Source organism: Pollachius pollachius, assembly GCF_949987615.1.
Source record: "Pollachius pollachius genome assembly, chromosome: 14".
Lineage (NCBI taxonomy): Eukaryota > Metazoa > Chordata > Actinopteri > Gadiformes > Gadidae > Pollachius > Pollachius pollachius.
The window spans coordinates 22,361,280-22,378,077 of NC_136947.1; the positions used below are offsets into that span (position 1 = coordinate 22,361,280).

The window sequence follows — 16,798 nt, forward strand, 5'->3', positions numbered from 1 at the left end:
GGGTTCAGTCCCCTCAGCCTCCTCTCTGGTGGGTTCAGTCTCCTGCTCCTCCTCTCTGGTGGGTTCAGTCTCCTCCTCCTCCTCTCTGGTGGGTTCAGTCCCCTCAGCCTCCTCTCTGGTGGGTTCAGTCGTCTCCTCCTCCTCTCTGGTGGGTTCAGTCCCCTCAGCCTCCTCTCTGGTGGGTTCAGTCTCCTCCTCCTCCTCTCTGGTGGGTTCAGTCTCCTCCTCCTCCTCTCTGGTGGGTTCAGTCTCCTCCTCCTCCTCTCTGGTGGGTTCAGTCCCCTCAGCCTCCTCTCTGGTGGGTTCAGTCGTCTCCTCCTCCTCTCTGGTGGGTTCAGTCCCCTCAGCCTCCTCTCTGGTGGGTTCAGTCTCCTCCTCCTCCTCTCTGGTGGGTTCAGTCTCCTCCTCCTCCTCTCTGGTGGGTTCAGTCCCCTCCTCCTCCTCTCTGGTGGGTTCAGTCCCCTCAGCCTCCTCTCTGGTGGGTTCAGTCTCCTCCTCCTCCTCTCTGGTGGGTTCAGTCTCCTCCTCCTCCTCTCTGGTGGGTTCAGTCTCCTCCTCCTCCTCTCTGGTGGGTTCAGTCCCCTCCTCCTCCTCTCTGGTGGGTTCAGTCCCCTCAGCCTCCTCTCTGGTGGGTTCAGTCCCCTCAGCCTCCTCTCTGGTGGGTTCAGTCTCCTCCTCCTCCTCTCTGGTGGGTTCAGTCTCCTCCTCCTCCTCTCTGGTGGGTTCAGTCCCCTCCTCCTCCTCTCTGGTGGGTTCAGTCCCCTCAGCCTCCTCTCTGGTGGGTTCAGTCTCCTCCTCCTCCTCTCTGGTGGGTTCAGTCTCCTCCTCCTCCTCCGCTCTGGTGGGTGGTGCTGACTGGGGTCTTGTCTCCCTGTGTCCAGGTGTCGTTGCTGCGCCCGGAGGCGAAGGCTTTGACTCAGAAGCTGGCCGATGCTGATAAATTGGTGAAACAGCTGCAGTCCGAAGTGGCGGCCCGCGACCGCTCCATCCTGCTGCTCACCACGGTTGGTAGATTTAGAAAGTGTTATAGATTTGAAATGTATTCTGTTTTTAAGTATTGGGAGACTATCAACTTATCGGTGAATAAAGACTGAGGCGGTGGACCAGTAGGAAGCCATTGCTCATCTAGCTTTAGTATTCTATAATTTGGTAGCATTTATTCCATTGTATAGACACTAACCAGCCCTCCTTTGGTCCAGGATCACTCCCGACGGGCCACCCTGTACCAACAGGCCTGTCAAGGTACCCTGCGTTTGTGTGTTTGCGTGTGCTTATGTACTGTGTGTTTATGTTGTGTATGTGTGTGTGTGTTTGGACCTGGAGTCTTAGCAGTGAGTCAGTGTGTGTGCGTGCGTGCGTGTGTGTGTGTGTGTTTAGACCTGGAGTCTTGGCAGCAAATCAGTGTGTGTGTGTGTGTGACTCAAGACTCACTTGTTCAGAGTTCACCTAGACCCCTCCCACCCCTCATGTTCTTATTGTATGTTGTGCGTCCTGGCTCTTAGCTTTGGATCAGAGCGTCTGCTGGATGTCCTAAATGTGTTAATGTGTGTGTAGACCTGGAGGCCCAGGGCCAGGTCGTGGGGAACATGCGCGTGGCTCTCTCGGAGCAGGAGGAGACACAGCAGCAGCAGGATCAGCTGATCCAGGAACTCACACAAGGCAGGATGTTACCCCTCACACATTTGATTATACCTCCTGTTGAACGCTTGATTCTTATTGGGTTCGTACACCTCTGGCTTTTTAACATTTAGGAATCAATGCTCGACAAATCCAACTGTCTAATACAACTATCCAGTCTGTTTCCCTGACAACGCAGAAACAATACGCCCAAAGCACTGCAGGAGTATAAGAATACATATTAGATATAAATATACTATATGTCAAAGTTAATGTTTTATATTGTCTAAAATATATTTTCTATTGTTCCAAAATGTTTTCTATCCGTGCAAATGTTTTCTATTCGTCCAAAAAAGTATCCATTGGTCCAACATTGTTTCTATTGATCTCAAACTGTGCTGTCCTTTCTGCTTCATTTAGAGCTTGATCATCTTAAAGGCTTGTCTGAGAACCATGGCAACACAAAGGACACGCCCACTCAGAGACTCAGCCAATCAGAACTCCAACAGGCCAGACAGGAAGTGGTTCAGGCCCAGGAGAGTCTGAAGGTGAGGAGTTTCCATACTTCCCCTGCATTCTGTGAAAATCTAAACCAGATTTTAACTAAACCATATTATATTTGAACCAAACTAAACCAGAATCAATCTAAACAAGAGTATATCAACAACAGATCCTATTCTACTAGTCTCAACCAGATATATCTAAACAATAAACTATTCTACTCATCTAAACCAGATTAAATCTAATTCAGATTATATCTAAACCGAATCATATTTTACAAGTCTAAACCCTATTCAATCTAAACCAGTTCATGTATAACACCAGATGCTACTCAGTAAATCTAAACCATGTTCAATCTCAACCAAATTATATCGAATCGGATCATATTATACTTGTCTAAACCAGATTCAATCTAAACCAGTTTATAGCTACAGCAGGTCATACTCTACTGGTCTGAACCAGATAAAATCTAAACCAGATTATATCTATACCAGTTTATATAAACACCAGATCCTACTCTATTGGTCTTAACCAGATTAAATCTAAACCACATATCTACACCAGATCCTATTCTAGTAGTCTAAACCAGATTTTTTGTGTGTGTGTGTGTGTGTGTGTGTGTGTGTGTGTGTGTGTGTGTGTGTAGCTGTGTACTGATAGACAGCAGGCGGACCGGAAGAGGTGGCTGGAGGAGAAGATGCTTCTGATTGGTCAGGCTAAGGAAGCAGAAGAGAGGAGGAACCAAGAGATGAGGAAGTTTGCCGAGGACAGAGAGCGACACGCTAGGGAACGCATCCAACTGGTACCCGCAAACTTTACTCTCTCTATTGTAACTAGCTCCCTCTTCAGTGTACCACTAGCTCTCTCTCTCTAGTGTAACACTAGCTCTCTCTCTACAGTGTACCACTAGCTCTCTCTCTCTCTAGTGTACCACTATCTCTCTCTCTCTCTCTCTAGTGTACCACTAGCTCTCTCTCTCTCTCTCTCTAGTGTACCACTAGCTCTCTCTCTCCAGTGCAACACTAGCTCTCTCTCTCTCTCCAGTGTAACACTAGCTCTCTCTCTCTCCAGTGTAACACTAGCTCTCTCTCTCTCCAGTGTAACACTAGCTCTCTCTCTCTCCAGTGTAACACTAGCTCTCTCTCTCTCCAGTTTAACACTAGCTATCTCTCTCTCTCTCCAGTGCAACACTAGCTCTCTCTCTCCAGTGTAACACTAGCTCTCTCTCTCTCTAGTGTACCACTAGCTCTCTCTCTCTCCAGTGTAACACTAGCTCTCTCTCTCTCTCTCCAGTGTAACACTAGCTCTCTCTCTCTCCAGTGTAACACTAGCTCTCTCTCTCTCCAGTGTAACACTAGCTCTCTCTCTAGTGTAACACTAGCTCTCTCTCTCTCTCCAGTGCAACACTAGCTCTCTCTCTCTCTCTGCAGTGTAACACTAGCTCTCTCTCTCTCTCTCCAGTGTAACACTAGCTCTCTCTCTCTCTCTCCAGTGTAACACTAGCTCTCTCTCTCTCCAGTGCAACACTAGCTCTCTCTCTCTCTCTCCAGTGCAACACTAGCTCTCTCTCTCTCCAGTGTAACACTAGCTCTCTCTCTCTCTCTCCAGGGTAACACTAGCTCTCTCTCTCTCCAGCGTAACACTAGCTCTCTCTCTCTCTGCAGTGTAACACTCTCTCTCTCTCTCTCTCTCTCTCTGCAGTGTAACACTAGCTCTCTCTCTCTCTCCAGTGTAACACTAGCTCTCTCTCTCTCCAGTGTACCACTAGCTCTCTCTCTCCAGTGTAACACTAGCTCGCTCTCTCTCTCTCTCTCTCTCTCTCTCTCTCTCTCTCTCTCTCTCTCTCTCTCTCTCTCTCTCTCTCTCTCTCTCTCTCTCTCTCTCTCTCTCTCTCTCTCTCTCTCTCTCTCCAGTGTAACACTAGCTCTCTGTCTCTCTCTCTCTCTCCCCAGTGTTACACTAGCTCTCTCTCTCTCTCCAGTGTAACACTAGCTCTCTCTCTCTCTCTCTCTCTCTCTCTCTCCAGTGTAACACTAGCTCTCTCTCTCTCTCTCCAGTGTAACACTAGCTCTCTCTCTCTCTCTCTCTCCAGTGTAACACTAGTTCTCTCTCTCTCTCCAGTGTAACACTAGCTCTCTCTCTCTCTCCAGTGTAACACTAGCTCTCTCTCTCTCTCCAGTGTAACACTAGCTCTCTCTCTCTCTCTCTCCAGTGTAACACTAGCTCTCTCTCTCTCCCTCCAGTGTAACACTAGCTCTCTCTCTCTCCAGTGTAACACTAGCTCTCTCTCTCTCCAGTGTAACACTAGCTCTCTCTCTCTCCAGTGTAACACTAGCTATCTCTCTCTCTCTCCAGTGCAACACTAGCTCTCTCTCTCCAGTGTAACACTAGCTCTCTCTCTCTCTAGTGTACCACTAGCTCTCTCTCTCTCTCTCTCTCTCTCCAGTGTAACACTAGCTCTCTCTCTCTCTCTCCAGTGTAACACTAGCTCTCTCTCTCTCCAGTGTAACACTAGCTCTCTCTCTAGTGTAACACTAGCTCTCTCTCTCTCTCCAGTGCAACACTAGCTCTCTCTCTCTCTCTCCAGTGCAACACTAGCTCTTTCTCTCTCTCCAATGTAACACTAGCTCTCTCTCTCTCTCCAGTGTAAAACTAGCTCTCTCTCTCTCTGCAGTGTAACACTCTCTCTCTCTCTCTCTCTGCAGTGTAACACTAGCTCTCTCTCTCTCTCTCCAGTGTAACACTAGCTCTCTCTCTCTCTCTCCAGTGTAACACTAGCTCTCTCTCTCTCTCCAGTGCAACACTAGCTCTCTCTCTCTCTCCAGTGCAACACTAGCTCTCTCTCTCTCTCTCCAGTGCAACACTAGCTCTCTCTCTCTCCAGTGTAACACTAGCTCTCTCTCTCTCTGTCTCTCCAGGGTAACACTAGCTCTCTCTCTCTCCAGCGTAACACTAGCTCTCTCTCTCTCTGCAGTGTAACACTCTCTCTCTCTCTCTCTCTCTCTCTCTGCAGTGTAACACTAGCTCTCTCTCTCTCTCCAGTGTAACACTAGCTCTCTCTCTCTCCAGTGTACCACTAGCTCTCTCTCTCCAGTGTAACACTAGCTCTCTCTCTCTCTCTCTCTCTCTCTCTCTCTCTCTCTCTCTCTCTCTCTCTCTCTCTCTCTCTCTCTCCCTCTCCAGTGTAACACTAGCTCTCTGTCTCTCTCTCTCTCTCCCCAGTGTAACACTAGCTCTCTCTCTCTCTCCAGTGTAACACTAGCTCTCTCTCTCTCTCCAGTGTAACACTAGCTCTCTCCCTCCAGTGTAACACTAGCTCTCTCTCTCTCTCTCTCCAGTGTAACACTAGTTCTCTCTCTCTCTCCAGTGTAACACTAGCTCTCTCTCTCTCTCTCCAGTGTAACACTAGCTCTCTCTCTCTCTCTCTCCAGTGTAACAATAGTTCTCTCTCTCTCTCCAGTGTAACACTAGCTCTCTCTCTCTCTCTCCAGTGTAACACTAGCTCTCTCTCTCTCTCTCTCCAGTGTAACACTAGCTCTCTCTCTCTCCCTCCAGTGTAACACTAGCTCTGTCTCTCTCTCTCTCCAGTGTAACACTAGCTCTCTCTCTCTCTCTCCAGTGTAACACTAGCTCTCTCTCTCTCTCCAGTGTAACACTAGCTCTCTCTCTCTCTCTCCAGTGTAACACTAGCTCTCTCTCTCTCTCTCTCCAGTGTAACACTAGCTCTCTCTGGTCCAGGGGTCTTCAACGTTTCACAGGCCAAGGACCCCCTACTTATATATTGTATAAAATTGTGTTTTATATTAAACCTATAGTGCCATGTATAAATGTACTTTGTTATTTTGCATTCAATACTAAGATATTCAAATAATACACAGGTTCATATATTCATGTTTTTATTTTAAACATGTTCAAGGTACAGTGAGTAGGGTGGCCATGCCACTGCCATTCATAAACATAACATAACATAAACTGATAGCTGCCAAGATCACCAATGTCTGTCAGTTGCATGTAGTCATGCATAAAAGCTATTCAAATGGACATTTTTAAAACATAAATGTGGAAACGAAAATGAGTGATGTTTGTTTGTGTCTTTCTTAGCACTCCGCAAGAAGTCCAGTAACTTATCAACCCCAGCGTTTCCGGTTGCTAAGCGACGTCAACGTCTTTGGCGGACTATTTCTCTGCTGACCAGCGTTCTTTACATTATCCCTTACATAACAGCACTCTCTCTCTCCCAACAGTCTTGGCTGCACTCTCATCCAAATACGTATTGTTAACGGCGGAGGAGGGGGTACATATAAAGACCGGACGAGAAACTGAGGTCGCTGTGCTGTGATTCTTCTTAATTGAAGGAGCAGGCAGAGAAAAGCTCTCTCCTGCTAGGCTTTCATTAGAATCAAATACATAAAAATGTCGCAGCCAGTCCAGATGTGTCAGGTGTGCAAGAGAGACATACGAACGTACGCTTACCACTTTTGTAAATGGCATATATATAGTACATTCGGATAGCATGATAGGAATAGATCTATTCCGATTAGAAAAAGTGTCCATGTAAACGCGGCTAGTGTGTTGGATTCATGTTGATGTGTACTTAAAGACATTTCAATTTGTGGAAAGGATTGCGGGGGAATATAAAAAAAAACGTCTAATCAACCAAAACTTTTGCGACCCTCCTGCAGTACCTCTGCGGACCCTCTAGGGGTCGCGGACCCCCTGTTGAAGACCTCTGCTCTAGTGTGACACCTCTGTCTCTCTGTAGGAGAGTGTTTGTGCTGAGCTGGCGGTGAAGGACCAGGCGATGGACGGGTGGAGGAGGGAAAGGGACTCCCTGGTGTCTGCTCTGGAGGTCCAGCTGCAGAAGCTAGTCTCCTGCAACAAAGAGCAGGAGCAGCTGATCGAGCAGCTCCGCTCCGACCCCGGCCCGCCCCCAGAGGTAGGGCTAATGGGCTGGATGGAGGCTGGTTGTACTGAGACCTGGTACTACTGCAGTAATACACCTGGTACTACTGCAGTACTGCAGTACTAGACCTGGTTCTACTGCAATACTGCAGTAGTAGATCTGGTTCTACTGCAGTAATACACCTGGTACTACTGCAGTACTGCAGTACTAGACCTGGTACTACTGCAGTAATATACCTGGTACTACTGCAGTAATACACCTGGTACTACTGCAGTACTAGACCTGGTTCTACTGCAATACTGCAGTACTAGATCTGGTTCTACTGCAGTAATACACCTGGTACTACTGCAATACTGCAGTACTAGACCTGGTACTACTGCAATACTGCAGTACTAGACCTGGTACTACTGCAGTACTAGACCTGGTACTACTGCAGTACTAGACCTGGTTCTACTGCAGTAGACCTGGTTCTACTGCAGTAGTCCTGGTTCTACTGCAGTATTACACCTGGTTCTACTGCAGTATTACACCTGGTTCTACTGCAGTATTACACCTGGTTCTACTGCAGTAATACACCTGGTTCTACTGCAGTAGCCCTGGTTCTACTGCAGTAGAACTGGTGCTGGTCCTCATGTCCCCTGTGTTACAGACTGAGGCAGAGGGCAGGACTGCCCGGGTCTCCACCAGCAGGAGCTCAGCAGACAGGAGCTCAGCAGAGAGGAGCTCAGCAGAGAGGAGCTCAGCAGACAGGAGCTCAGCAGAGAGGAGCTCAGCAGAGAGGAGCTCAGCAGAGAGGAGCTCAGCAGAGAGGAGCTCAGCAGAGAGGACCAGTTCGGTGAGCAGGGCCTGGGCTCAGAGGTCGCCATGGAGAGCCAAACATGTGTGAGCTGGTTTGTAATGCCTGGAGGTCTGTGTGTGTGTTTGTTTCCCAGGGTTCGGCGGGGTTCCCCTCGGTCCTGGAGTCTTCTCAGATCTCCACTGAGAATGGGCGGAGGAGCCGCTTCCCCCGGCCTGAGATGGAGATCTCCTTCAGCCCCCTGCAGCCCAACCGCCTGGCCCTGAGGAGGCAGGGGGAGCAGGGCTCGGTCACCGTCAAGATCAGCCACCCCCGCAAGAGGAGGAGCAACGACATGGACAGGGTGAGGAGTCAGAAGTGGAGCCTAGGACCCATAGCTCAGAGATAGAGCCTAGGACCCATAGCTCAGAGATAGAGCCTAGGACACATAGCTCAGAGATAGAGCCTAGGACCCATAGCTCAGAGATAGAGCCTAGGACCCATAGCTCAGAGATAGAGCCTAGGACCCATAGTAGAGCTCAGAGATAGAGCCTAGGACACATAGCTCAGAGATAGAGCCTAGGACACATAGCTCAGAGATGGAGCCTAGGACACATAGCTCAGAGATAGAGCCTAGGACCCATAGCTCAGAGATAGAGCCTAGGACCCATAGCTCAGAGATAGAGCCTAGGACACATAGCTCAGAGATAGAGCCTAGGACCCATAGCTCAGAGATAGAGCTTAGGACCCATAGTGGAGCTCAGAGATAGAGCCTAGGACACATAGCTCAGAGATAGAGCCTAGGACCCATAGTGGAGCTCAGAGATAGAGCCTAGGAGCCATAGCTCAGAGATAGAGCCTAGGACACATAGCTCAGAGATAGAGCCTAGGACACATAGCTCAGAGATAGAGCCTAGGACCCATAGCTCAGAGATAGAGCCTAGGACCCATAGTGTAGCTCAGAGATAGAGCCTAGGACACATAATTCAGAGATAGAGCCTAGGACCCATAGTGGAGCTCAGAGATAGAGCCTAGGACCCATAGCTCAGAGATAGAGCCTAGGACACATAGCTCAGAGATAGAGCCTAGGACACATAGCTCAGAGATAGAGCCTAGGACACATAGCTCAGAGATAAAGCCTAGGACACATAGCTCAGAGATAGAGCCTAGGACCCATAGCTCAGAGATAGAGCCTAGGACCCATAGCTCAGAAATAGAGCCTAGGACCCATAGCTCAGAGATAGAGCCTAGGACCCATAGTGGAGCTCAGAGATAGAGGCTAGGACCCATAGCTCAGAGATAGAGCCTAGGACCCATAGTGGAGCTCAGAGATAGAGCCTAGGACCCATAGTGGAGCTCAGAGATAGAGCCTAGGACCCATAGCTCAGAGATAGAGCCTAGGACACATAGCTCAGAGATAGAGCCTAGGACACATAGTAGAGCTCAGAGATAGAGCCTAGGACCCATAGTGGAGCTCAGAGATAGAGCCTAGGACCCATAGCTCAGAGATAGAGCCTAGGACACATAGCTCAGAGATAGAGCCTAGGACACATAGCTCAGAGATAGAGCCTAGGACACATAGCTCAGAGATAAAGCCTAGGACACATAGCTCAGAGATAGAGCCTAGGACCCATAGCTCAGAGATAGAGCCTAGGACCCATAGCTCAGAGATAGAGCCTAGGACCCATAGCTCAGAGATAGAGCCTAGGACCCATAGCTCAGAGATAGAGCCTAGGACCCATAGCTCAGAGATAGAGCCTAGGACCCATAGTGGAGCTCAGAGATAGAGCCTAGGACCCATAGTGGAGCTCAGAGATAGAGCCTAGGACCCATAGCTCAGAGATAGAGCCTAGGACACATAGCTCAGAGATAGAGCCTAGGACACATAGTAGAGCTCAGAGATAGAGCCTAGGACCCATAGCTCAGAGATAGAGCCTAGGACCCATAGCTCAGAGATAGAGCCTAGGACCCATAGTGGAGCTCAGAGATAGAGCCTAGGACCCATAGCGGAGCTCAGAGATGGAGATGGTTCTGGTTGAGCTCCTGTTTGTTCTCAGCTCAGTGATTAACAGTAGGGGGGCGCCATGGGTGCTGGCGTTTAGAGCATCCTGCTAATGTTTCTCACCTTGTTTGTTTGTTGGGTCAGAGTTTGGTTTTCAGGAGCAGTAAGAGAAAGGCTCCTCAGCAGGTATGACGGTCAGATAGTCCTCATCCTCATCTCATTCATCAGTTCAGTCGTATGACAGTTAGATAGTCCTCATCCTCATTTCGTTCATCAGTTCAGTCGTATTAAGTTTGGGCTAGTAGGTAACCAGCAGTAGTGGCAGTAGCAGCATGAAACGCCACAGAAGACCTGTCCTCACATCTCTAACTAGACTGATCAGTGGACACTAACCCAAACACAGTGATGAGTGGACACTAACCCAAACACAGTGATGAGTGGACACTAACCTAAACACACAGTGATGAGTGGACACTAACCCAAACACAGTGATGAGTGGACGCTAACCTAAACACACAGTGATGAGTGGACACTAACCCAAACACAGTGATGAGTGGACACTAACCTAAACACAGTGATGAGTGGACACTAACCTAAACATACAGTGATGAGTGGACACTAACCCAAACACAGTGATGAGTGGACACTAACCTAAACACACAGTGATGAGTGGACACTAACCTAAACACAGGGATGAGTGTACACTAACTCAAACACAGTGATGAGTGGACACTAACCCAAACACAGTGATGAGTGGACACTAACCCAAACACAGTGATGAGTGGACACTAACCCAAACACAGTGATGAGTGGACACTAACCTAAACACACAGTGATGAGTGGACACTAACCCAAACACAGTGATGAGTGGACGCTAACCTAAACACACAGTGATGAGTGGACACTAACCCAAACACAGTGATGAGTGGACACTAACCTAAACACAGTGATGAGTGGACACTAACCTAAACATACAGTGATGAGTGGACACTAACCCAAACACAGTGATGAGTGGACACTAACCTAAACACACAGTGATGAGTGGACACTAACCTAAACACAGGGATGAGTGTACACTAACTCAAACACAGTGATGAGTGGACACTAACCCAAACACAGTGATGAGTGGACACTAACCCAAACACAGTGATGAGTGGACACTAACCTAAACACACAGTGATGAGTGGACACTAACCCAAACACAGTGAGTGGACGCTAACCTAAACACAGTGATGAGTGGACACTAACCCAAACACAGTGATGAGTGGACACTAACCCAAACACAGTGATGAGTGGACACTAACCTAAACACACAGTGATGAGTGGACACTAACTCAAACACAGTGATGAGTGGACACTAACCCAAACACAGTGATGAGTGGACACTAACCCAAACACAGTGATGAGTGGACACTAACCCAAACACAGTGATGAGTGGACACTATCCCAAACACACAGTGATGAGTGGACACTAACCCAAACACAGTGATGAGTAGACACTAACCCAAACACAGTGATGAGTGGACACTAACCTAAACACAGTGATGAGTGGACACTTACCCAAACACAGTGATGAGTGGACACTAACCTAAACATACAGTGATGAGTGGACACTAACCCAAACACAGTGATGAGTGGACACTAACCTAAACACAGTGATGAGTGGACACTAACCTAAACACAGTGATGAGTGGACACTAACCCAAACACAGTGATGAGTGGACACTAACCCAAACACAGTGATGAGTGGACACTAGCCTAAACATACAGTGATGAGTGGACACTAACCCAAACACAGGGATGAGTGTACACTAACTCAAACACAGTGATGAGTGGACACTAACCCAAACACAGTGATGAGTGGACACTAACCCAAACACAGTGATGAGTGGACACTAACCTAAACATACAGTGATGAGTGGACACTAACCCAAACACAGGGATGAGTGTACACTAACTCAAACACAGTGATGAGTGGACACTAACCCAAACACAGTGATGAGTGGACACTAACCCAAACACAGTGATGAGTGGACACTAACCCAAACACAGTGATGAGTGGACACTAACCCAAACACACAGTGATGAGTGGACACTAACCCAAACACAGTGATGAGTAGACACTAACCCAAACACAGTGATGAGTGGACACTACCCTAAACACAGTGATGAGTGGACACTAACCTAAACACAGTGATGAGTGGACACTAACCCAAACACAGTGATGAGTGGACACTAACCTAAACACAGTGATGAGTGGACACTAACCCAAACACAGTGATGAGTGGACACTAACCCAAACACAGTGATGAGTGGACACTAACCCAAACACAGTGATGAGTGGACACTAACCCAAACACAGTGATGAGTGGACACTAACCCAAACACACAGTGATGAGTGGACACTAACCCAAACACAGTGATGAGTAGACACTAACCCAAACACAGTGATGAGTGGACACTACCCTAAACACAGTGATGAGTGGACACTAACCTAAACACAGTGATGAGTGGACACTAACCCAAACACAGTGATGAGTGGACACTAACCTAAACACAGTGATGAGTGGACACTAACCCAAACACAGTGATGAGTGGACACTAACCCAAACACAGTGATGAGTGGACACTAACCCAAACACAGTGATGAGTGGACACTAACCCAAACACAGTGATGAGTGGACACTAACCCAAACACAGTGATGAGTGGACACTAACCCAAACACAGTGATGAGTGGACACTAACCCAAACACAGTGATGAGTGGACACTAACCCAAACACAGTGATGAGTAGACACTAACCCAAACACAGGGATGAGTGGACACTAACCGAAGAGTAATCTCTCCCTTCACCCCACCACACCTCATCTCACCACAGCTCACCTCACCATAACCCACCCCACCAAACTACACCTCACCACAGCTCACCTCACCTCACCGTCCTGATTGGTGTGTTTGTGTGTTTCCAGGATGAGGTAGAGGTTGAAAACAAAAGAAATACCAAGACCAAACTCACCCCCCAACAGGAGGAGGTAAAACACACACACACAAACACACACACACACACACACACACACACACACACACACACACACACACACACACACCAGTGGTGAAGGCTGACTTGCGGTCCTTCAGGGCCCCTCTCCTGGTGGGGGAAGCGTTACGCGCAGCAGGAAGGAGGTGAGGATGAAGATAGGAGACCTTCTGCAGAGCTCCCCCAAGCTGTTCACCTCCGGAGGTACTGAGCGCTCTCACTCTCACTCTGTTTTCCTCCAGTGGCCTGTACTACGAACCTGGATTAGTGGGCTAGCCAGGTACAGTGGGGCAAAAAAGTATTTAGTCAGCCTCCAATTGTGCAAGTTCTCCCACTTAAAAAGATGAGAGAGGCCTGTAATTTTCACCATAGGTATACCTCAGCTATGAGAGACAAAATGAAAAAAAAGAATCTAGAAAATCACATTGTCTGATTTTTAAAGAATTTATTTGCAAATTATGGTGGAAAATAAGTATTTGGTCAATAACAAAAGGTCATCTCAATACTTTGTTACATGCCCTTTGTTGGCAATTACAGAGGTCAAACGTTTTCTGTAAGTCTTTACAAGGTTTTCACACACTGCTGCTGGTATTTTGGCCCATTCCTCCATGCAGATCTCCTCTAGAGCAGTGATGTTTTTGGGCCACACGGACTTTCAACTCCCTCCAAAGATTTTCTATGGGGTTGAGATCTGGAGACTGGCTAGGCCACTCCAGGACCTTGAAATGCTTCTTAAGAAGCCACTCCTTCGTTGCCCGGGCGGTGTGTTTGGGGTCATTGTCATGCTGAAAGACCCAGCCACGTTTCATCTTCAGTGCCCTTGCTCATGGAAGGAGGTTTTCACTCAAAATCTCACGATACATGGCCCCATTCATTCTTTCCGTCATACGGATTAGACGTCCTGGTCCCTTGGCAGAAAAACAACCCCAAAGCATGATGTTTCCACCCCCATGCTTCACTGTAGGTATGGTGTTCTTTGGATGCAACTCAGCATTCTTTCTCCTCCAAACACGACGAGTTGAGTTTTTACCAAAAAGTTCTATTGTGGTTTCATCTGACCATATGACATTCTCCCAATCCTGTTCTGGATCATCCAAATGCTCTCTAGCAAACTTCAAACGGGCCCGGACATGCACTGGCTTTAGCAGGGGGACACGTCTGGCACTGCAGGATTTGAGTCCCTGGCGGCGTAGTGTGTTAGTGATGTTAGCCTTTGTTACTTTGGTCCCAGCTCTCTGGAGGTCATTCACTAGGTCCCCCCGTGTGGTTCTGGGATTTTTGTTCACCGTTCTTGTGATCATTTTGACCCCACAGGGTGAGATCTTGCGTGGAGCCCCAGATCGAGGGAGATTATCAGTGGTCTTGTATGTATTCCATTTCCTGATAATTACTCCCACAGTTGATTTCTTCACACCAAGATGCTTACCTATTGCAGATTCAGACTTCCCAGCCTGGTGCAGGTCTACAATTGTGTTTCTGGTGTCCTTTGACAGCTCTTTGGTCTTGGCCATAGTGGAGTTTGGAGTGTGACTGTTTGAGGTTGTGGACAGGTGTCTTTTATACGGATAAGGAGTTCAAACAGGTGCCATTAATACAGGTAACAAGTGGAGGACAGAGGAACCTCTTAAAGAAGAAGTTACAGGTCTGTGACAGCCAGAAATCTTGCTGGTTTGTAGGTGACCAAATACTTATTTTCCACCATAATTTGCAAATAAATTCTTAAAAAATCTCACAATGTGATTTTCTGGATTTTTTTTTTTCATTTTGTCTCTCATAGCTGAGGTTTACCTATGATGAAAATTACAGACCTCTCTCGTCTTTTTAAGTGGGAGAACTTGCACAATTGGTGGCTGACTAAATACTTTTTTGCCCCACTGTATGTTGCGCTCAAAGCCTGGGTTAGCTGGGACAAAGTCGATCTCTTTTAGCGTCGCCGTATCACCACGGTGACTTATGCTGTCAAACAAACCTGGTCGGGAGCAGGTTTTCAGCTCAGTCTATCGGGTTAGATCGGCTACTTAAAGCGACGCGCAGCTTCCTCGCCCCTCCTCTGACAATGGCGTCACCATTACTAGGTGTTCCCGTGGACCTCGGAGCCCGTATCGTACAGGGGTCTCTCCGACAGAGGCTCTTTCGGGACAGATCCCTTGGCATTGCCTGAGAATATTCTTTGTGAGAGATTCAGGTTCTCGTCAGAGGGTATTCGCTATTTGATCGTCCTTGTTGGACCTTATGGAGACAGTGCGTACCGTTGTCCATTGTGTCTCCGTGAGAGTGGTAGAGGGGAGGTAGCGCGTCAGTCATGTGAAGCTTAAAAAGTCCCAATTCTCATGCATATGGAAGACTTATTCACTAAGGTTATGGAATTATATTTTCGTGCTTATTTCGAACTTCAACCCTTATTTTCAAGGCCGTGCTGGCACCACATCTATGCGGGTAAAAGGCATGATAGACCGGTGATATTTGAACCCCGGTCGCTGGCGTTCGGGTCTTATACTAATCCACTACGCCACCGCCGCTACCTCTCAGCTATGGAAAACATATGCGTTACATTTCTTACACAGGGTGTATTTAAAGTGAATTCCCTAAATTATAGAATAAGGCAGGTTGGACGTTGCTTATGCATTTTGAAATCCTCATCACTGTATTGGGATTAATGGCGAACAATTCTGCATTTGGCGTAGTTATTCTATAGCAGTGTTTCCCGCAGGATTTTTTTCAGCAGCGGTGGTGTGGTCCCCGAACCCATTTTTTTGTACCCTTTACATTGGAATGCATGAATCTGGTGCACTTTGAGAGGAGAATATGCACTTAAATCCTATTCAAACAGTCCTGTGTATTACTGTAGATGGGATTATTGGTGTTGTAACTTTGCCTTTTGTGTCTTCATTTACAGATTTTTATATTTTTGTATAGTAATATTTAAACAAAAAATGCCACAACGCAAATATAATTTGCACAATTTATTTACAGATTTTTGCCTAATGCTTAAACACTAAACATGGTTGCTATCCCAAAAAGAGCGACAACACGCACACACACACAGGCCTACACACACACACACAATACTAGAGGAAAAACGGCACGGAGTTTGCGGTTTATAGATACAATAAAATGATTGGGCTCAGAGGGTTTTTAACACTGGTGGTCATGTAGCGACACATTTTAGCAACTTACTTTCTCTCTCTCTCTGTCTGTCTGTCTGTCTGTCTGTCTGTCTGTCTGTCTGTCTGTCTGTCTGTCTGTCTGTCTGTCTGTCTGTCTGTCTGTCTGTCTGTCTGTCTGTCTGGCTCACTCTTTCCTTCTTTCTTCGATCTTCCGCTTCACTCGCTACTGCTAGAATCAATGTAACTTTGCAACCGTGTAGGGTAGCCTACTGCCAACAACTGCCACACTCGCTGTGTATTTTTCTTCTTTGATGTTGGTTACGTGACGATGTGCCGCGTGCTGCGCAATTGACGTTACGCGCTGTACATTTTCTAAAAGGAGCTATGTAAAAAAAAAAAAAAAAACAATTAGGAGAAGGATTTTTATAGCGGCGGCGGTGGAAATTCAGCAGCGGCGGCGCGCCGCTGCTAAGTGAACGTGGGGGAAACACTGTATAGACAATATGCAGAATCGTTTCACTTATACACATTTATATAGGCTGCTTGATCTATCCCGTTTGTAAAGGTGAGAAAAATGAGGCGATAAACGCCCCTTTCACGTGAACGCGCATTGAACCTAAAGCGGACAACCTGGCTCGACTAATCGAATCCTAAGTGAGCTTCGTAGTACCATTAAACTCTGATCGCGAGTTGCATCTCTGTCGATCCAGGCTTCCCAAGAAAGCCTGGGTATGTTCAGCCCTCAGTATGTTCAGGTTCGTAGTACACCCCACAGAGGTACTGAGGTCTCTCTCTCTCTCTCACTCACTCACTCACTCACTCACTCACTCACTCACACAGTTGGCCTCTAGAAGTT

The 16,798-nt window shown here is 47.5% G+C and overlaps 1 protein-coding gene across 5 annotated transcripts in view; it reads left to right on the top strand.

Annotated features, from left to right (window-relative positions):
* Positions 1 to 16,798, top strand: part of kif20ba (kinesin family member 20Ba) — a 53,656-nt gene that overhangs the window by 35,863 nt on the left and 995 nt on the right. For 4 of the 5 annotated variants that reach the window (XM_079750258.1, XM_079750260.1, XM_079750261.1 and 1 more), the window contains exons 25-34: positions 882 to 1,004; positions 1,200 to 1,242; positions 1,555 to 1,659; positions 2,038 to 2,165; positions 2,765 to 2,920; positions 6,881 to 7,054; positions 7,671 to 7,856; positions 7,954 to 8,160; positions 12,768 to 12,830; positions 12,937 to 13,039. In XM_079750258.1, the coding sequence (XP_079606384.1) occupies positions 882 to 1,004; positions 1,200 to 1,242; positions 1,555 to 1,659; positions 2,038 to 2,165; positions 2,765 to 2,920; positions 6,881 to 7,054; positions 7,671 to 7,856; positions 7,954 to 8,160; positions 12,768 to 12,830; positions 12,937 to 13,039 (1,288 nt within the window). The remainder of the gene's footprint in view (positions 1 to 881; positions 1,005 to 1,199; positions 1,243 to 1,554; positions 1,660 to 2,037; positions 2,166 to 2,764; positions 2,921 to 6,880; positions 7,055 to 7,670; positions 7,857 to 7,953; positions 8,161 to 12,767; positions 12,831 to 12,936; positions 13,040 to 16,798) is intronic. The other variant, XM_079750262.1, reaches the window with a different exon arrangement.